The sequence below is a fragment of the Mya arenaria genome, chromosome 11, assembly GCF_026914265.1.
Source record: "Mya arenaria isolate MELC-2E11 chromosome 11, ASM2691426v1".
Classification (NCBI taxonomy): Eukaryota; Metazoa; Mollusca; class Bivalvia; order Myida; family Myidae; genus Mya; species Mya arenaria.
The window spans coordinates 28,669,693-28,692,787 of NC_069132.1; the positions used below are offsets into that span (position 1 = coordinate 28,669,693).

The window sequence follows — 23,095 nt, forward strand, 5'->3', positions numbered from 1 at the left end:
TATACCTACAGCAGCACCATCTTGACCACTGCCGTCACTAAGAATCCCCCCCCCCGGAATACGGATAATATTGAAACCTATGCAAAGTATTTAATGACATTTCATTCCTATAATCTGTGCCCTCCGCCTACATATACCTTTATCAAATTGTGCCAATGTCCACGTGAGTAATAAAGAGAGGGCACTAGGTTATAGAAAGGAAAACGATAAATAGTGTTTTTTAACCTTTGTGCTTTTTTCACAATTACTAAAACTGTACACAAACAATGATGACGTAGTTCACTTTCCGGCTACATGTAGCTGTCACATCAACGCCAAATTTGGGCACACTATTGATTCTGTAGCGATTATTACGGTAAGTATATCTCAAATGTTTCTTTGTATCAATTAAAGCATCCCTCATGCATAAGTTAAACCAACTTTTAATGTGTGTCACTGAGTTAACTCGTGAGTACTGAGAATATTCAACACTGATCAAGGGAAAAAAACATCAACTGTTCAACACGACAACAGGCCGGTGAAACTTTATATCAAGCAAAAATTCTTTCTTATTGTACGATCCGGCAGTTAAGGATTAATCGATTAATTTAATGAAACAGGAAATTGGACAGTGTTCTTAGTTAACGTCTACTCATTAAATACAATTTCATAACAGTAACCTTAACCGTGGGAATGTTAATTGAAAATACTGCTGTATATATGTGTAATAACAATTCTGTAATTACTAGTGGCAGGTCCGTGGTCTTGTGGTAACACACTTGACTTTCAATTCAGGGGTCGCAGGTTCGATCCCTTGTCGCATCACTATAAAATACTAATCTTCTTCCGGGAGGGACGCTAAATGGGGGTCCCGTGTGACAGTGCTATACACAGGTGCACGTTAAAGAACCAGGGTAGCTCTAAGCAGGGTTACATTCTGTCTGTGCACTATGCTCCAAAAACCTGAAATGACAAACACATAACGGAGCACTCACTGAATGGGAAAGGCCCGAGTGCGAGTATAAATAAGCTTACACACTCTGTAATTACTAGCTCGCAGAAACATAACAATGCATATTCACTTACATAGTTATCCAGTTCCTTCACCAACAAATCTTGTGATTGAAAGTACAGTATATTATTTGTACTTCATGTTTGTAAATTTCAAAATTCTTGTGCTTTGTTTTGCAGTAAAAAGAAGATGGGTAGAAAAAACAGGAACAAGAAAACAACTCAAGGCAATGGCGCCTCGGGGTCCACAGAGGAGAGTAAAACACTTTCCAAGGCAGCTAAGAAGGATGTCATGGCATTGATAAAAACTCTTCTTGAAAGTAAGGCCCCATTTTCTCAAACAAGTCCCTTTAAACAGGATCAAGCTCAGTGCACTATTTTTGTTTTTGTATAAATTGCTATGTTCTCTTTTTAAAGAGATTTGAAAAGCTGAAAAAACACAATGATATTTAGATGAAACTTGGTATATATGTTGACAGAGACAATACTTGTGCATAGCAAGGCACATAACTCTTGCTTAAATGTTAGTAAAATTTGCCACTTGTTTGAATGAAAAAACAACAGATAAGCTTTCGCTCACAGAGTATTTGTTATGCAATTTTTCTTAATAGCTGCAAAACACTACAGGAATATGACTAACACAGTCTGGAAAGTCATAATCATCATTCTTCTAAGACAAAAAATTGAAGAAAAAAATCTTACAAATATTGTTTAAACATATTTTATTACAATGGAAATATGTATGTTATCAAAATCAATTACTTCTAAAAATATGATAAAATACTTTTTCCAGGTATGACAATGAGCTGACTTGCTCCGGCATATATTTATTTATATACATTACTTATCTTTCAGTATTTTGTATTCAATAAAGGATAAAACCTGTTTCCTTTCTTGCTGTTACATTGAAAACATATAACATTGGTGTAGGTAAACAAGATGTGTCATTAAATACATACAAGTTTTTGTTGATTACAGAATGTTCACAGCAGCCAAGTGCTGGAGGCAAGGAGTTTGATGATTACATGGAGATCAGAGACACAGTAGAAAAAATCAGAGCCATTCAGAAAGGTATTCTAATTTCGAAAAAAAATATGTATACATGTAGATTTTTAATCTTGAATAAAATATGCTTGTGTATGCCTTGGACTTTGTTTGAGGTTAAGCAAATCATTTAAACATTTTTACCTGCTGCAGATTATAAACCTATTACATATGCAAAACAAACAAAAACATCAAAGGGATATAATACTAACTATTTATGAACATTATTTCAATTATTTTGTTTATATGTTTTATGGTCTCATAGAACAAGACTCCTCATTTCGAAATCATTTTATCTTGTTTTCAAATTGGTTGTCAATGCAATAAAATATATACATTATACATTTGTAACACAAGCTAATCTTTTTAATTAATTTACAGATGTCAGCCTAAAGCCAGAGAAGAAGGATGAAAGATTTACCAAGTTTATCGAGTGGCTTCAGTCGAAGAAAGTGGACACCAGTTGTGTGGAAATTGGGAAGTTTGAAGGCCTAGGATTTGGTCTCAAGGCCACAAAAGATCTTAAGGTATGTGTTTTATGGTAGAATGTGCAAAGAGAGGTCAAGATCTTTTATGAACTATAAATTCATATGTATCTTTTGAAATGTGCTGATTTTTTTCTTCATATTTTGGAAGATTCAGTTGCTGTTAAACAGTGTTAAATTATACTTTACTTTTGCATGCCAATGATTATATACTGCAATTTTATGGATACAGTATATTATTTCAATTTTAGATAATGGCCTTTTTTAGTTTGTCTATTTTAAATGAAACTAAGTATACATGTTTCCAGAGGCAATACCCACATGTGTGTTGTAAGGCCAGAAACTCATGCATTAGTTTTTAAGTCCAATGTTACCGGTTAAAAAACAGAAAAGTGTTGGTCTCTGTTAGTGGTACTCACATTTCTCTGTTTGTTACTGTGCCTCATTCCTTTCTGAATATTTAAGTTATTACCAGTGCTATATAGATATGTTGTAATTTGTATTTTAACCAATATATGTTCTGTCTTACATAAAGGAGGGGGAAAAGTTTCTAACTTTACCACGTGATCTGATGATGACACCAAAATCTGCTCAGGATTCCTGTCTTGGTTAGTTTGTTTTCACTATATTTCCACTGTTTGCTTAGTCAACATAGCTAGTTTGAAAGTATGTTATGGGCACTCAAGATGCAAATACCAAAATAACTACAAGGGTAGTAACTCTAAGAAAGGGATGAGCATGAGTTATCTCCGATGATATGTTGTTGGTACACATGTACATGTATGTCCATTTCCTACAATCAGACCAACTTTGACCCATATAAGCTTACTTAACAATAACTTTAATGAAAGTGCTGGGATATGTGTGTCTGCAGTGATACCCAAATTCGGAAATAACCAAACCCTATGCCCTTATTTGGATATATGAAAGAATTGAGAATGTCCAGACCTCTACATGTATTTACCGGTACTTCCTTTTTCATATTTTGAAAACTTTCATTTGACAACTTTTACCAGTAACCAAGTAAAATTACATTTGTATATTGATTATTCTGTGTTGAATTCAATACCATTTTTGTGGTATACTTGTGAGATTTTTATTGTGCCTGTATATTGCTTGAATTATAATCTTCTTGTCAAATGATGGTTTTTATCTCAAATGTTTGATGAAAGAATGAAAATGATACTTTAAAAAAGCTACTAGTTCATCAAGTAGTATTCTAGTAAGGCCATACTTCCGTTTTTGTTTGTTTCAATAAAAAGAAAGTAGATCTTTAGTCTATGAAAACCAAATATTAATCATCATATAAGTAATATTAGTATAATTGGAAGAGTACATCTGCCACGCAAATAAAATCACTACATGTCTATATTTTTTTAATGACCAGAAACAAACCTAATTTTTAGACCTTATCACCACAGTTAAATATATTGATATTTTGGACTTTTTGAAAGACTGTTGTAAGCTGGTAGAAGTAAAAAAATAGCTTGGGACATGTAATATATTTTCAGGACAGATTCTTTGAGCATTTGAAAATGGATGCATCATTTGAACATTGCTAATATTCAAATGATATCACTGCATCTCTAACTGTTTTCAGGACCATTTATTGAGGAAGACAAGATACTTCAAGTGATGCCAAGTGTTGTCCTGGCCTTACATTTGTTGTGTGAGAGACGGACAGATGGATCACCATGGAAACCATACCTTGATATTCTCCCAGACACATACTCTACCCCTCTTTACTTTACTCCGGAAGAAATTAAGACACTGAAAGCATCTCCTGCCCAGAGTAAGAAGTTCTGAGATTTTCATTCCAATTTTATCTTCCATTTTTTTTTTAGCATTTTTTTGCAAGTGCCGTTTTATGACCAAATTTTTTATTGACTACTTTAAATGCAATACATTTAAGTACCTTAATAATGTTCATATCAAAAGTACAAAAATCTGAAATGTCTTTTAATAGTTGAAGCATATATATGCTTACAATAAAATTGATGGCTTGTTGCCTCTTAATAGGCAAGTGTTGATATTTGTGTTTTTTTAGGTGACTGTATGAGTCAGTATCGGAACATAGCTCGGCAGTATGCCTATTTCTACAAGTTGTTCCAGAGTGAATCTGTACAACAGTCTCTACCACTCAAGAATGTGTTCACTTACGATGACTACAGGTTTGATATGAATATCACTTTGAGTGATACATTTTTTGCCATGTTCAAGATGTCAATGTCTACTGAGTGTTCGGTTAGAAATTGTATTTTAGGTAAGCTCAATTGTAAAGGCGGGAGATGATATCATATTATGAATCTTTCTTACCGTAATATATATAGTAGTTTGTTTGTCAGGTAAACATCAGTACATTAGAAGTTTTGTGATAAAAAAAAATGAAAAATATATTAAGGTCTTGCCTCTTTTTACTGGGATGTCAAGAAGTTGTGCACACGTTTCTGCTTTGAAAGAAGTTGCTATTATTCAACAGTTGTCAAACTTATTTGAACATTATCATTATCCAATTGTCACTTTTTCAGATGGGCAGTATCAACAGTGATGACCAGGCAGAACCAAATACCAACCAGTGATGGTAGCAAGATGACCTTTGCCCTTATACCTCTATGGGACATGTGTAATCACTGTAATGGACTGGTGAGTAGTTTGACCCTTGATGACCTTTGCCCTTATACCTTTATGGGACATGTGTAATCACTATAATGGACTGGTAAGTGGGTTGACCCTTGATGACCTTTTCCCTTATACCTCTATGGGACATGTGTAATCACTGTAATGGACTGGTGAGTGGGTTGACCCTTGATGACCTTTGCCCTTATACCTTTATGAGACATGTGTAATCACTATAATGGACTGGTAAGTGGGTTGACCCTTGATGACTTTTGCCCTTATACCTATATGGGACATGTGTAATCACTGTAATGGACTGGTGATTGGTTTGACCCTTGATGACCTTTGCCCTTATACCTTTATGGGACATGTGTAATCACTGTAATGGACTGGTAAGTGGGTTGACCCTTGATGACTTTTGCCCTTATACCTCTATGGGACATGTGTTATCACTGTAATGGACTGGTAAGTGGGTTGACCCTTGATGACCTTTGCCCTTATACCTTTATGAGACATGTGTAATCACTATAATGGACTGGTAAGTGGGTTGACCCTTGATGACTTTTGCCCTTATACCTATATGGGACATGTGTAATCACTGTAATGGACTGGTGATTGGTTTGACCCTTGATGACCTTTGCCCTTATACCTCTATGGGACATGTGTAATCACTGTAATGGACTGGTAAGTGGGTTGACCCTTGATGACCTTTTCCCTTATACCTCTATGGGACATGTGTTATCACTGTAATGGACTGGTAAGTGGGTTGACCCTTGATGACCTTTGCCCTTATACCTCTATGGGACATGTGTTATCACTGTAATGGACTGGTGAGTAGTTTGACCCTTGATGACCTTTGCCCTTATACCTCTATGGGACATGTGTTATCACTGTAATGGACTGGTGAGTAGTTTGACCCTTGATGACCTTTGCCCTTATACCTTTATGGGACATGTGTAATCACTATAATGGACTGGTAAGTGGGTTGACCCTTGATGACTTTTGCCCTTATACCTCTATGGGACATGTGTTATCACTGTAATGGACTGGCGATTGGTTTGACCCTTGATGACCTTTGCCCTTGTACCTTTATGGGACATGTGTAATCACTGTAATGGACTGGTGATTGGTTTGACCCTTGATGACCTTTTCCCTTATACCTCTATGGGACATGTGTAATCACTGTAATGGACTGGTGAGTGGGTTGACCCTTGATGACCTATGCTCATACCATTATGGGACATGTGTAATCACTGTAATGGACTGGTGAGTAGTTTGACCCTTGATGACCTTTGCCCTTATACCTTTATGGGACATGTGTAATCACTGTAATGGACTGGTAAGTGGGTTGACCCTTGATGACCTTTTCCCTTATACCTCTATGGGACATGTGTAATCACTGTAATGGACTGGTGAGTGGGTTGACCCTTGATGACCTATGCTCATACCATTATGGGACATCTGTAATCACTGTAATGGACTGGTGAGTAGTTTGACCCTTGATGACCTTTGCCCTTATACCTTTAGGGGAACTTTCAGTTAAGTGAACTTGGGCTTTTAGTGTTTTTTTAATCCTCAAGCTATGTTCTTCATGTACAATATGCCCTTTTCACCCTTAACAACCTGTCCCTTTGTGGATAAAAACCGTATGTAAAGTTGTAATATGACCTTTTGTCATCAGATAATGTCTGTTTTGTAGATTATACAAATTATCATTTTTTCAGTTGCAACTAACGTCTTAGCCGTTTAAAAGCCTTAGATGTAGCCTAACACTGACAATTCATGTGTACAGCAGCTGTCTATCATTTTCAGATTACCACAGACTTCAACCTGGAACAGAACTGTAGTGAATGTTACTCCTTAAGAAAATACATGAAAGGAGACCAGGTATGATCGACACACTTCCAACAAACATTTATATTGTTCTATCAATATTGTATATTTAGTAGCTTAATGAAACATAAGAGTATTATGTCATACAATGTGTGCAAAACATTCCCATGTTTCCAGTAAAATGGAGCTACATGTACGTCAGTTATGGGCTATCAAAGCAATCTTTTGGGGTTGCCCTGCCCGGCTAGCTCAGTATGTAAGGATTATGTCGTTTCACTGCTATGTGTGTCTTTCGCAGGGGATGTGGCGTTTCTATATTTATCATTTGAATCAAATGAAAGATGTCGGAAGAGACCTAAGATTCTTTAAAAAAAAAGGTATAAGCAGAAAATCAATTGAATTTGAACTAAAACAAGGAATGAAAAAATAAACAAAAAAACATCTCATTTGTTATGAGAAATGCTGAATTTTTGCTGAAGTAGATTTAAACAATCAAGGAAATAAAACTTAAGTTCACTGTCAAGGAATCCTTATTGTGATTAAATGAAAATCAAATTATAAAAAGGTATGAAACGAACAAGTAAGCATGTCATTTCATCGCACCATAGGAACAACAAAAGCAGTCTTTAGTGTATTGGCTATATTACATCACAAGAGCATGACAAAGCACACAACAAAATGAGCATATGAGGGTAATGTAAATAATCACTTGAAAGCTTTTTTCAAAGTGAAAAAAGCTGTGTTTTTCAATTAGTTTTGTATGATATTTTCATATTCTTAATATACACATGAAACCGTATCACATCTTAACAAAATAGGATGGGGTCGCCAGGCCACCAATTTTTACACCTTATTGTACGTGTACATTGGATACTTTATAAATATATATGTTTATTTTGCAGATATTTATATTTTATGGTGCGAGGTCTAATGCTGAGTTGTTGGTCAACAATGGATTTGTGTATCTAGAGAATGAACATGATAGAATGGCAGTTAAACTAGGTATGTACAAGATAAAGTAGATTACTTGTTGATGTTTCAACCTTTATTTAAACAAACCCTGCCCTGGCCTTTGTTTTTGGGGTATGTTAGGTATGCTGAGGTTCGGTACACTTTTTAAAAAAAAATTCTTCAAAGCTCTCAACTCAGTGTGTTTTCTTCTGCTTTATGCTCAGGGATGGCTTTTTCTTATTTTGCATCAATAGTTGAAGGATATGGTGTAAACATGTTTAATACATGAAAATCTACCAGTTGACTGTAAAATCACATATTTTGATACATATCATTCAGAACTTGATTGGAAGTCGAAAGCTTAGAAAGCTTATTTTCTTTGGCATCATGTTGAATAAGTTTTTGTCTTATGAAATTTTGAAAGATGTATTTCTTTAATATAATTACATTATTTGTCAAAAATAGAAATTAAGAAATCTCAAACAGTTGGTTAAAATGGTTGTAATGTTAAATTTTAGTGCCTGCTGTCCCCATATAGTTTTGGTATTATTTGAAAGGTTATTGTTTATTGGTTAGTAATATGTAAAATCAGTGACCAGAAATACATTACAGATAAAGCTATTCAAATTTGTAGGGATGTTCTTTATTTCAACTGAAATTGGAAGTGAAATGACCAAATTTGTGATAATTCATGGCCACAACTGTGTGTTTGGACTATTATTTCTGTATAATATTTGTTTTCTTCCTATACATTAAACCCTTTTAAATGCTACCAAAAATATAGTGTTTGACCAGGTATCAAAATCACATTATTATAAATAGGACACATTTCAAGGTACATTGCAGGTCATCTAATATTTTAATGTTTCAATGGAAAAATGTATGCAATATGCATTTGTATGTCGGTATTATACTTTATACTATAATTAATGAATATACGGCATGTGTGTTACAGTAAACACTTAACAAATAACGTAGTAAACAGCGTAATGCATGCTATTCAACACTGTAGAATGAATACTTCAAAGGACTCAAATGTCAGAGTTTGTCATCAAATAACAAAGACATTGATAAATCCTTTATAAAACATAATGCTGGCTTTGCAGGTATCAGTAAGACAGATCCACTGTTCGAGAAGAAGTCTGAACTGTTGACCCGATGTGGCCTGCTGGCATCCCGCACTTTCTACCTTCACACAGGAGAGCTGCCGGTAGATAGCGACCTCCTCGTCTTTTTACGCATCTTCCAGATGGATGATGGTATTGATTTTGATGGATTTTACTTTGATACAGATTCACAAGTTAATAAACATTTTCAGTATATTGGATACAATGTGTGCTTGGTGTGACTGTGAAACATAAATGCACTTTCCTGATAGTTAATACCTGTAGCCATGCATTCATTGCTTAAATATGCTAAAAATGATATTATGTCATTTGTTTTTACATTTCAAAGTCTTTGTCAAGGTAAAACACAGATGCATAAAAGATAAAAATGAGATGAAGTCTACTGTCAGAATTATTGTTCATCTACTGGTCTGATTGAATCTTCGCAATTTGCAGAAACCCTTGAGAAGTATGCAGGTTCAAATGCTGCAGAATTGAGAGATGTACTTGGTGACCTTGACATGGTTGTTTCCAAAGAAACAGAGACAAAAGTTTGGAGTTACCTAGAAACCAGGACTACACTGCTGCTTCGTGGCTATGATACATCAACTGAGGTACTTAAACTCTTCTGCTTTCGATAAAAAAGACATGATACAGAAAGGTGGTAATTTTTCTGAATGGTAAAATGGAGTCAAAAGCAAAGATGACATCATAATTGTGCTTGAAACATTACATAAATCAGTCTGGTTGACATGATGCTAAGTGAGAATGTTGTCTTCTATTGTGGGGGAAAACAGAGTATCTTGAGGAAACCCACGTTTACAGATTGGAGACCACTAAGCCAAACTCACTTGCGCCCAGGTTGGGAATCGAAACCGGGTCATCTAGGTTTGGGGGGTTGAAATTGCTTGACATTTAACAGAAGTATTGTTTAGTTAATTACCCTTTTTGATATGTTCCCCAATATTTTGATTGTATGGATATTTTAATGTTTTGTTTTCAGGAAGATGAAGAATTATTAAAGAAAACCAAACTTTCTCCAGTGGAAAGACTCTGTGTACAGTTGAGGTGTTGTGAGAAAAAGATTCTACAATCAGCTTCAGAATTTGCATCCCATAGGAAACAGAAGCTACAGGCAGATTCAACGACATAGTTCCACATAATGTGTTCAACACTCTTTTACTAACAGAATTAGAATCATTTATTACCATGTGTGTTTTGTGATGGAAAAGGGGCTGGGTATTGTGATAGCTTTGGTGTTGTTGGCATCAGCATCTGCGATGTCATTGTCATAGTGCGAAGACTTTAACCAGGGTCAGAACTATAAAAATATTACTGATATTCAAATTCCCAGGGACAATATGCACATGTGTAGCAAGGCACCTAACTTTTATTGAAGTATTTTTTGAGTTGTGGGCCCTGTTCTTCTGAAAAAAATTGAACATGGACGAGCATTGGTGTTAACTGTGCGGCACTTCAGTTTCCAACACATTTATTTTATACTATGCTATTTATTTCTTCATTCTTCTTATGCAACTGAGTTATTTCTATGCATCTCAATCATGTTTATTTCCATAGTTCAAAAAAGTTGCCTTAGTGGAAAAATAAGAATGTATATTTTTATAAACTTTGATAAAACATTTCATTGATAGATTTCATACCTTATTATGTTCTTCCTGCATATCAAATGATACTTCTAGATTAGTCTTTACAGACGACTTACTCAATTTATGGTAAGACCTGTTACAGTTCATTGTGAATCTTGTCAAATTATATTTCATTATAAATACAAGTATCTGACATAAAATTCCTCAACATTTCAATATGAACATATTTTGGAGATCTTTTTACATGTGTTTACGATATAAATGTTTAGTATTTTGCTTTTTCCTCAGCAGTTTAACTAAGTATTGCGCTATGTTTACATTCTCTCCACTTTTCTATCTTTTTATACGCCCATCTTACGATGGCCGTATTATGGGAACACCCATGGCGGGCGGGCGGCGGGCGGGCGGGCGGCTCCACAATGTTGTCCGCTCTCTAACTTGAACATTTCTCATCCAATTTCCACCAAACTTCATGAAAGTGTTTGTTGGTGAAATATCTAGGTCAAGTTCGATAACCAGCCAAATCGCTTTAGACACTCCAGAGTTATGGCCCCCTGAATTTGTCAAAATTGGCCATTTTAGCTTTGTCCGCTCTCTAACTTGATCATTTCTCATCCAATTTCCACCAAACGTCATGAAAGTGTTTGTTGGTGAAATATCTCGGTCAAGTTCAATAACCAGCCAAATCGCTTTAGGCACTCCAGAGTTATGGCCCCCTGAATTTGTCAAAACTGTCCATTTTAGCTTTGTCCGCTCTCTAACTTGAACATTTCTCATCCAATTTCCACCAAACTTCATGAAAGTGTTTGTTGGTGAAATATATAGGTCAAGTTCGATAACCAGCCTAATCGCTTTAGGCACTTCAGAGTTATGGCCCCCAGAATTTATCAAAATTGGCCATTTTAGCTTTGTCTACTCTCAAACTTGAACAGTTTTTATCCGAATTTCACCAAACTTGCTACTATAAATGTTTGTTGGTATATATTCTTGGCAAAGTTCTATAACCAGCCAGGCTCTTCAGGATTATGGCCCTTGAATTGGTCAAAATTTGCCATTTATGACATTTCATGTTGTATGACCCCATAGTTCCCTGAAATACAGAAGTACTTGGTAAGTACAATTTTGCATGAAACCCTCAGTAAATATCAAGGGCTTGGTCCCCAAAGGTTCTAAGTGCCTATGAAAATTATAGACATTTTAGCACCTTTTGACTCGAAACCCTCGAATTAAAATAAATTTTTTCTACTGGTATTGCCATATTGTGCCAAATCATTTGCTTCTTGAAAAGCTTGTTTCTCGAAGGGCCAATGTTACAGTAAGTTGTCTTAGAATCCAAGAAATTATTGATGGGCGTATTTTGTGAGTGTCACTCTTGTTACATTTTCATGTGGAACAGATGAAACTTTTGTCCATTTATTTATGTGAAATCTTTTTTTTATACTTTGTAATGAGATGTTGAAAAAAGAAATACAATATTGGGTATTATTTTGCACTATTAATGGTATTTTGAGGGCTCAACACATCTATAGTTTTAACCGTACATTTATTATTTTTGGAAGTAAGACGGTGTTGAATTTTGTGCATGATTATGGCAATGCTGCTTTCTGTTTAATGCTTATTGTTTTGAGAATAATGCTAATAAAAAAGTATTTGTCCTTATTTGTGTACATTTCTTATGTTTATAAAACCCAGTGAGAAGAACAGTGAAAAGAACTGAAGCATGACAAAAACACTTGTCTACCTGGATACCAGATGTCTTGACTGGCCATATGGTACCAGAAGTCTTGACTGGTTACCTGTATACCAGAAGTCTTGACTGGTTACCTGTATAACAGAAGTCTTGACTGGTTACCTGGATACCAGAAGTCTTGATTGGTTACCTGTATACCAGAAGTCTTGACTGGTTACCTGTATACTAGAAGTCTTGATTGGTTGATTGGTTACCTGTATAACAGGAGTCTTGATTGGTTACCTGGATACCAGAAGTCTTGACTGGTTATCAGGATACCAGATGTCTTATCTGGCCATATGGTACCAGAAGACTTGACTGGTTACCAGGATACCAGAAGTCTTCACTGGTTAGTGGTTACCTTGATACCAGATGTTTCGACTGGCCACATGGATACCAGAAGTCTTGACTGATTACCCGAATACCAGAGGTCTTGACTGGTTCCCAGGATACCAGAAGTCTTGACTAGGTACCTGGATACCAGAAGTCTTGACTGGTTACCTGGATACCAGAAGTCTTGACTGGTTACCAGGATATAATGCACTGTTATCTTTGTGCCACAGGTGCAGGCGATGACGAACTGGCGGAAGCAATCGCGTATTTTTCTTTCCATAAAGGCGTATAAGAATGAGTTATTGGAACTGTTTTCTTACGCCAAAATATGAAACGCCATACATATCGGCTTCATGACGCCCATGTCGATGATGCCAAACGCTGCAAGAACGTTATTTAGGTGCAGCGGCGTCCATCAGGCTGTGAACAGCACCACCGACCACCACAGAAATCGGCACCACATGCAGACAAAAAATTATACTCGTTATACATACATTTAATTGACGTTCTTTAAGTTTCCGCTAAGTTTTTTTTTTAAAGTTGTACTATTGTGATAGCGTTGGTAACGTCGTCGACGGCGTCGTTAAATTTTTAATCATGGCCATAATTCATAAATCGTTCAAGATATTTAAATGAAACACGGTACACATAGTGCAAAAGAGCCCGGAAAGGCACAAATATATGACAATCCACATTCATTAATGCATTTTGTGTTAACAAAGCAATACAATATCCACAATTACGATGATATACAATGTACGCCTGCCCAGAAGTAATATGAATTATACTAGCATGTTAAACAAACTGTGTTAAAGTAATTTGTTAGTTGATGTGGACTAAGAATGTGTTCAACCAAAGAGTAATAGAACAATATATCCAGACCTCGTATGATACTTGTCATCTCATTCTAAAATGGAAGTATATTGTAAACTCGAACACTTTGGGGAGAATATTTAACCTATGTAAAACATGACAACCTTCGTAAATAATTATCCTTTCATTCGTTTGAAAGAGAGACTGGTCGATTTTATAATTAAGCACAGTTTTAAAAAAACCATACGGTTAATTTGTTGTATACAGTACTACTTATTCAGAACATGGCCATTACTGTGCTTGAAAGAATACGCAATAGTTTTACAAAATGTAGCAAAATTGTATACACACAAGTACATGCAATGCTATGCAATGTAGACAGGAAAAGGTAGAAGTTTAGCTGCTTCTAGTTGTCAGTGTTGTTTTATCTATCTTTTAGAACAATAAGATACTGCGTTTGTAATATGTATATATGTACAGTCAAAACCCTTTGGCCCATACCCCATGGACCGGCAAAATACTTCGAGCCTCGCGAATATCGAACCAAGCTAAATGCTTACATATAAAAACTTACATTAGGGCTATCACATTTAAGTAATGGCACACTGATAAATCGGACAACATCTATTTTTATCCCGTACATAGATGTCTATACCCTTTTTGGACGAAGAGCAAACCACATATTATTGAGCAGACAATGGCGTGATATGCATTCATCAAGAAGGCATGGAAAAACTAAAGATAGGATATCTCTTTTTAAAACACATTTTTTTTCGGAACATATCGTGACACCTAGCAGTCTTTTCTTCCAGATTTAAGGAGAGGTCAAAGATTCAACTCCACAAAACTCAGCCTTGTCGTGTTAAGTCTATCGCAATAAACGACTTGTAGGCCCAATAATTAGATGTGAGTATGGAGACTTGTATATGCATATTACACACACTTAATTGTATTTGCAATGATTACAATAAAATCAAGTAATACACCATGCACGTAGTTTAAATAAACACCAAGTTTGCTTTGGTTAAAATAAAACAAACTTATGAGTTGTTCAAAGTGTATAAAAAAATATGTAGGCTCAGGCCTTCACGGCCTATATGAAGCTACGCCACTGGCAATAAGAGTTATGGTAATGTATTTTCCCTCATTTTCGAACCCATCATAAAAAAATGATATAATGTTTAATTCAACAGACATTTTGACGATATTTACCAATCATTTTTCCCCATTAGAAAATTAGTTCGTAATAAATTCGTCCTACTAAGGAAGTCATCAATTTTAGTGATTTTATATATTTTGCCTACACTTTTTAAAAACTTAAATATCAAATTAAAATTCCCCCACTTTATAAGTAACATAATTAATGATTAACTAGATAAGATTCGTGTTATCAGTTATCTATAGATGCATTTCTGGCTTCTAGCACTAGCTGGTTATCTATGATTTACGAATTCTACTTCGTAAGTTACATAATATATTATCTAGTTAACCAGTCATTATGTTTCTTAAAGTTGAACTTGAAAACTATATCTAGATAGCATGCTAGTGTTGTATAGCATGAAATAGTGATACCACCATAAGTTACAGTTAACCGCTCCTTCTAAAATTAGCTGACATACAAAATACCCGTATATTCAGACATTGTTTGTTAATAGTAGTAGTTAATAGTGTATTATAGTTTCGGGAAAAGGCACCGACTGTGAAGGCGCCCGGCGGAAGGGCCGCCGGTTCCAACAGCCGAGATATTGGCAGAAATATCGACTCTCCGTTCCCGCGGGTCGGGACCAACTTTATCTTTTCTTTACCCAAACAACTTCCCATTTTAAATGGAAAATATACGCATTGATTTGCGAAACAATATCATGAATAAACAAACTGTCGTTATGCGGCGTTTTAAAATGTTGACGCCAATGACATAATATTGATCGTTATTTTTCATATCGCAGTTCTCTTTTAAATTGTAAGAAAACTCACTATTCAATACTGAGTACACACATACAATTATCTATGATTTAAACATTGTAATAAATAAAATATGATATGAACGACAACTCTCCTTGGATATTGTTAACTAGTATAGTATCGAAGTTGCTTTGTATAATGTAGCGTTTGCATTAAAACAAATAAGAAAAGTTGCCCCCCTTAGATTAAAATTTGTCATTCCTAAATTTAGCAATTATATATGACTTTGACTTTAAGAATTACATTTAAAAGAACATCAGGTAGATATACATGAAAAAATGATTGGAAGTATTAATGACACTTTCAATCAAACGTTATTCTTGTAATTCTTATTTTGTTTCGCCCAATATGTTTGTATTTTAGCAATTTTATCTCACGTTTTGATAATTGACAATGACATGTCATTCATTGTTGCTGTCTAAGTTGCACACAATATTGCAACATTTATGGAATATTTTACACCGTTTCGTTGTAAAATTAAGTGCAATCAGGATCATTGACTGAATGGGCAAGTTTTCTTGAACTATACAGTATTCAAATTAGCTGAACCCTGGCATGGTAAGAAACTTAACTATACACACTAAAAGTATTCAAGCCTGTTAAAGAAAATCTCAAATTGAATGATTGATTATAAACCAAAATACAGTAGCACTGGTTAATGACACCTTTTTCGCCTCTACCAATTATTTGCTCATACCAATTAGTCGCCCACCTGTTAATCGTGTGTTTAACAATTCCATTATAATTGTTTTCATACAAAGAAAGTTGTGTGCAATAATTATTGAAGCTTCAAAATAGGTAGTTTTTGTATTTTTCATCAATATTGAAATTGTACCAGGTTGTGTCATTTCTTCCAGCGGGGGATAATCAACTTTTTACCACTCAACATAATGGAAAATATTTCACCCAAAAATACTTCTTAAAACAGAGCAACATTTTCAGATTTATAAAAAATAGACAGACATGTAATATTTTGTTGTTAGTTGGGAACATTCTTTATAATATTTGTATTTATAATTTTCTGAAGTGGGCAAATTATTGGTACAGTTCACTGTGGTTTAAGTGGATTTTAATGAGTATGTTTGGCATATGAATTTGTTCTTAAAAATAACCATAAAGTATACATGATCTTGGCACACTGAATTTTAGATCAGAATTTTAACTTTTTCACTGTGAAATTTCATTCGAAAATATTAAGTACAGGTATTTCTGGAGTTAAAATATACCACGATTTTTGGGTGAAAAGGGGTCCCTAACCAGTGTACTTATTTAGTAAATATGTATCTGTTCTTAACTGTTTTTCCTTAAAAATTTTAGATAAATTTAAAGAAAGTACAATGGGGTTCCAGCTTATATTGAGAACTGCAAGAACCAAAATAAAGTTATTAAAGGTAAATCAATTATCAGAAATTAACAATAGCTCAAGCTCATATTTAGAATTAATTGTGTAATAATAATGATATGTGTGATGAAAATGATAATAATTCTATTAATGAAAATTATTATATTATTAATGAAAATGGCAAGTGTGCTCCAGTGAAATGATGTCATAGCAGATATGAAACTGCTGCAGCTACATGTAGCTACATTTGTGTACAGGTCACATAAATGTTGTAATGTATCATGACCTGACTTTATTCCAGTTTTCGCATATAAATGCAAGAAATCTCTCCACATCATCGGGTAGAGTAGAAGTGTATCAACTACGATCCCGAGGTATAGTGAAGGTGAAGGGGTCAGATGCAGTCCCATTTCTTCAGGGCCTTATTACAAATGATGTCTCATTGCTTGGTGTTGATGGAAAGGCTCAATATTCAATGCTATTGAATGTACAGGTATGTTTAAGTTGATTGCAAAGTAGAGTTAAGCAATGATTTTGTTTTAAAAAAGTTCATATAACTGCAAAATAAAGAAGGGAATTATTTAATATAGAAGAGTCATATGGCAGTCTGTTGATACTTTCCGCACTTGTGACTCTGTCATCAGCAAGCAAAATTTAACAATAACTTTCACCTATGTTATATGTTTTCAGGGTCGGGTGCTGTATGATCTGTTTCTGTATGATGTGAGTGAAAGCCATGTGGATCGTACTATACTAATGGATTGCGACAGGTCACTGCTAAAAAAAGTCATGTCTGACATCAGCAGATACAAGATCAGGAAAAAGGTAGTTTGTGTTTTCTTTCATTGATAAGGGCGTAATGAACAACAGTTGTTTTTGTCTGTGAATTGAATGGTTTAAGTAAGAATGGTATTTTAATTGTAGCACTGTATTTGAACACTTTGTTTCATTCACTTAGAGTATCAGTGTGTGTATACTACGTGATAAATTACGTCATATATGCTACGTCTAAAGGCAAGGCAAGATTTTGCTTCGAATGAAAACTTTAAACAAAGATAACTTCTTTTACTACACCATTTTAAATGAAACAAAGGGCAGTCTATGCCGCTTAAAGGGCCCCGCCTTCGAGATTGATAAGGTGACTAGTTTCATCAATCACTTCGACAAACTTGTTTCAAAATAATGTTTTGACTGTGCTCCGTATGATGCATTTTTTCACATGGTATACAAATACTGAGTATGGCAAGTTTGAAATGATAGGTTTCTGTCTTTGTTAATGCAAAAATTCAGTTGTTTTGAATTAAATTCAACATTAATAATTTTTTGCTGCTTGTGTAATATCAGTTTTCATGTTGTTGTTTTTTTAAATTTAAAATCTTTAACAGGCATTTACCGCTTGACCTCTTATCAAATAGGTCACTTTGGAAGATGCCAGTGAAAAGTTGAATGTTTTCACAACACTAAATGGTGACCACGTTGATGGAGGGTTAGTAGCAACTGCCGACCCAAGGGTTCCTTCATTTGGCTCCAGGGTGATTGCTGAGGGTAAACAAATGTTAAAACCATTATTATCTAGGTGGTCTTTTTTGTGTAGTTTGCAGCCTTTTACACATTAAGATAGATATGTTAAAACAAAATAAATTGATCTTTTAAACCTTATATTATGTTATCTTGGTTAAAAGTGTATTATTGAGCATACACCAATTGCAGTTATGACATGCTGAAATGTTTACAGGTTGAATATGTGAACAAATTAATGATCTATTGAAAAGTTCATGTTGGTTAGATATTTATTGGCCAATTATAGTCAAAGACTTTATTTTATATCTTTCATAACAGAATTTTCTGTAGATTTATATGGCTGACTCAGCATGCAGCCATGCTGTGCTGCTCCATTTATGTAGAAAGCCAAAATAAACTATTACATATACAACATCTACCAATAGTGTACAAACAGCATTTGAATATAAATGTATAATTGTACATCACCATACACTGTAAGTCTGACTGTATGTATACATAAAGAGCTCCAACGGTTAGGGAATAGTCCGGGAGTTTTTAAATAGGTCAGGGAACAGTGATCCAGCCAGGATTTGAAAAGGGCTAAACTAGGTCAGAAAAGGCACTTTTAATGTGCATTGAATGAGCCTTAATGGGGCACTTGCAAGGGCTAATGTTCAATGCTGATTGCATATATGTTTGTAATTACTTTCAATACTTATAGCTTGTTATGAATACCGTAGCTGTTATACTTACTTTAGTGACAAAACAATGTATATATATTCTTTTGATAGTTATTTCTGAAAATTGACTTTGTCAATAAATAGGCACCACATGGTATGGTAAAAATGTAGCAGGGTACTGGAAAGGGGCAGCAGGGTGCCCCATCCTGCTATTTAGGCCTAGCTGGAGCACTGGATAAATTTGGGTAATTGACAATAGTCAGGGAAATTTGGAACCTGAAATCAAGGGCTGAGGAAACAATTTATAAAATAGCAGAAAGAATGAAATAAGTATAAGAAGAGGTAGTAAGGTTTGGCTGATAGGGGGGATGGAGGCCGACATTATTAATCATGCTCATAGATGACCAATTAAGCTCCTATGAACAGTGATAGTTTGGTCAGGGAAAATTGGGAAAAGTCATGAAATTTTATTGTGTAAAATACTTTCATTTAATATGCAGGTGTCCCAGATAGCTGGTGTGTTGTCAGTGATGAGACAGGTTACCATGAGAAACGCCTTCAATGGGGGATCCCTGAAGGCCCCCTTGATATTCCACATGGGGTGGCTTTACCTCTAGAGAGCAACCTCGTCTACATGAATGGGGGTATATGCTAGCCTATAATTAGTCAATAGTGGAGGTAAAACTTCCGTAAAATAATATTTTGTTGAGGTCTTTCAAGCAATGTAAACAGTTATCACCAATGGTGGACATTATGTTATGACTATTTAAATAACAAACAGCAAAAATAGTAATCTTGTGTGTCACAATTTAACATTGTCAAAATCTAATTTTGTTATTGCATTTCAGTGAATTTTTCGAAAGGCTGTTATCTAGGCCAGGAACTAACAGCCAGGACCCACCATACTGGTGTAACCAGGAAAAGACTCATGCCTTTGATATTTGATGGGTATGTTACATTATTGAACACGCAGCTTATCTAGTCACTGTTTAGTGTTTACAACTTTACACACATGCACACACTCACGCACACACACATAATTATCCAGTTCAGACATTATGTCCCAGCTTATTTGATGATCATTGTTGATCTATAAAAATTCATTAAAAATGTGGTCAAAGTTTAATTTGCTTGAACTTTCCATGTATTATTATTATGGCATTTAGTTTCACAATCCAGATATTCTGATATAGAATTATACCCTTGTGCGGTGTGTTTCCCAATGTCTTAAACAGAAATTCATTGAGTTATATTCAACATGTATATCAGAAAGAAAAAGTAGAAGAAGTATACTTTAATTTAATTTAGATTGATGTCATCTTGGTCAAAACGTCTCTTTATTTGCCATTTTTTACCTTCCAGGAATCCTGATGCAATTGAATCAGGACAAAATATACAGAATGATCAAAATAAAAGTGTTGGAAAATTCCGCAGTGTCGTTGGGCAATATGGCCTTGGTTTGATGAGGGTGAAAGAGATTTCAGGAGACTTGACTGTAACCTCGAAGTCTGGCAAAGTGATCAGTGTTAGAGCAGAGCAGCCCGCCTGGTGGCCTGTGGAATAGACAGCTATCTCAGTTTAAAGATACTTATGTTTGACGAAGTGTATTTATAGTGAATGTCTCTGTATTACCCGACATGTGTAGGCTATTGGTTATAGACGATAATAAAATACTTTTTTAAGTTTTTGGATAAATTTGTATTAAAAAGAATAAAATGACATTTAATTTTTTTCCCTTTTTCTGACGTTAAGCTGTCCTTGCTGGACAATGTTCAATAACCAGCCATATCACAATGTTTATTCTGGAAGAATGGCCCATGAAATATAAAAAATGACCATGTTGACCATGTCTGATCTCTATCGTGATAATTTCTTATCAAACATGTACAAACCTAATTAACAGCAATCACAGGTATAATTCAATATCTCTGACAAGTTTGCTCTACATGGGTGTGTAAGGTTATTTATACTCGCACTCAGGCAAGGCCCATTCGATGAGAATGTTAGTCATATTAGGTTTTCGGGCATAGTCAAGTCAAAGTTTTATTAGCAAATTCAATTAGAACATTGCCAGTACACAAAGAACATACTAGATGGCATTAATGACAACAAAATAATGTGAAATATAGATATGAAATAAATATGAGATCATTTTTACAACATTTAATCTTGAGGAGAAAAGTATGAACTATAACTATACATGAAATGTATTTAGACATGTTAATTAAGCAGCATTTCTTCTATCCGTAGCGAATGATAAATAAGTAGCAATATTATTCAATATTTTATCATTATTACAGGACATCAAGTTATTAAATTTGGTCATATATTAGGCCAGTGAATATAATACCTGGGTATATATTTTGTACGTAAATCCAAATAATTAGGACACACTAACAAAAAAATTCATTTTCTACAACATTCATATTACATTTATTACATTTTCTATGTTCTCGGTTTATATTTCTTTATCTTCCTTCTTCAATATTAAGGTTGTGTGCCGAACATCTAAATCTAGTAAGAAGTATCCTTAACTTATTGCTATTAATACAAAATAAATATTTTTCAATTGCAAAATCTTGTTTAAAATTAACATAGCACTGTAGCTTGTCTGAATTGCTAACATATTATTTTGTATACCATTGTTGTTAGTAAGTATCATATATTCTTCTAACGACAGCTTCTATCTGTATAGTCGTTACATTATCACATGTAAATAAATAAACAAATCAAAGGTCGTTTAACAACTGTTTCAGATTAACTGTCCAAGTGTTTATATATTCGCCATTAACAGATTTCATATTAAATACCTTATACATAAGAGACTCGGGATAACGTTTAACCTTGAACCAGTACTTGATAATTCGTATTTTCCTAAACAAACTTAATGGGAATCTTGCCAATTCACCATAAACTGCAGCATTGCATGATTGCGGTCTTACACCTAAAATTTGTTTTAAGAATTTTAGTTGTACTCTCTCGATGTATTGGGCTTTATGGAAGCCCAATACTTCAGAACCATAATTAAGAATTATCATACAATCAAATAGTTTCAGTTTATCACGTATATCTAAAAGCATAACATCAAAAAGACTATTCAATGAAAACAAGGCACGAAGTGCCTGCTCCGATAACTTCTTTTGCGCTTGCAAATAGGTTCCATTTTGTGATAAAGTAATACCTAGATACAGTAGATAAATTTGTTAACAGCATCCAATTTATGACCATCATATAGCAAATTAACATTTTCTATTCTATTTCCCTTTTTACAAACCATTACGAAGCTTTTGTCTATATTTACAGAAATACCCCAAATATTACAATAGTCGTGTAATTTGTTAAGTAATTGTTGAAGTCCATTTTCTGTATATGAAAATAAAACAGTATCATCTGCAAACAACAACAACATGAATAGTTGGATTTCTTCGATAGTGATAAAGTCAATATTATCTATTTTTGGATACTCTTCCATATCATTTATAAAAAACAGAAATAAAAGTGGAGAAAGAGGTTCACCTTGTTTGACACCCATATTACTGTTAAAATAATCACTATATTGCGATTTAACACGTACACATGGCTTTACTTCTTCATAAATCTTTTTAAGCATTGATACAAGTTTTGTAGATGCACCATATTGTAATAATTTGTACCATATACCATTTCGATATACAACATCGAATGCCTTACGAAAGTCAGTAAAGGCATAGTGCACAGACAGAAAGTAACCCTGGTTAGAGCTACCCTGGTTCTTTAGCGTGCACCAGTTTATACCAATGTCACATAGTAACCCCATTTAACGTCCCTCCCGGAAGAAGATTAGTATTTTTTTTAATGGTGTGGCGGTGAAGCGTACTGTTCAGCGATCCCTGGATTGACAGTTAAGTGTGTTACCACTAGACCACGAATCCGCCATGACATCTTTGGGCTTGTGTTATTTATTTCAAATAATGACCCATTCATTTGGCACATGTATTGCAGGTGTGGCCACTACCAACTAGTATGTCTACTTATTAATCTGCAGCTCAAAAGGATGAGTACATATATTGAAACAACATATTTATGGCTACAATGTTTAGGCATTATTGCATATCACGTAAA

The 23,095-nt window shown here is 34.6% G+C and overlaps 2 protein-coding genes across 2 annotated transcripts; both read left to right on the forward strand.

The window, feature by feature from the left end:
* The first annotated feature begins 255 nt into the window (after positions 1–255).
* Positions 256–12,291, forward strand: LOC128209035 (actin-histidine N-methyltransferase-like). Its single transcript, XM_052912848.1, has 13 exons — positions 256–355; positions 1,171–1,310; positions 1,969–2,061; positions 2,416–2,561; positions 3,055–3,127; positions 4,120–4,311; positions 4,567–4,690; positions 5,048–5,162; positions 6,948–7,022; positions 7,871–7,970; positions 9,026–9,178; positions 9,482–9,639; positions 10,029–12,291. Exons 2-13 carry the CDS (start codon positions 1,181–1,183, stop codon positions 10,176–10,178), a joined length of 1,509 nt encoding a protein of 502 aa, XP_052768808.1. The 5' UTR covers positions 256–355; positions 1,171–1,180; the 3' UTR covers positions 10,179–12,291.
* A 3,348-nt stretch (positions 12,292–15,639) lies between these two features.
* Positions 15,640–20,715, forward strand: LOC128209036 (putative transferase CAF17 homolog, mitochondrial). The gene is made up of 8 exons (XM_052912849.1): positions 15,640–15,729; positions 16,787–16,860; positions 17,113–17,304; positions 17,502–17,636; positions 18,227–18,356; positions 19,495–19,638; positions 19,843–19,942; positions 20,357–20,715. Exons 1-8 carry the CDS (start codon positions 15,690–15,692, stop codon positions 20,556–20,558), a joined length of 1,017 nt encoding a protein of 338 aa, XP_052768809.1. The 5' UTR covers positions 15,640–15,689; the 3' UTR covers positions 20,559–20,715.
* The last annotated feature ends 2,380 nt before the right edge of the window (positions 20,716–23,095 follow it).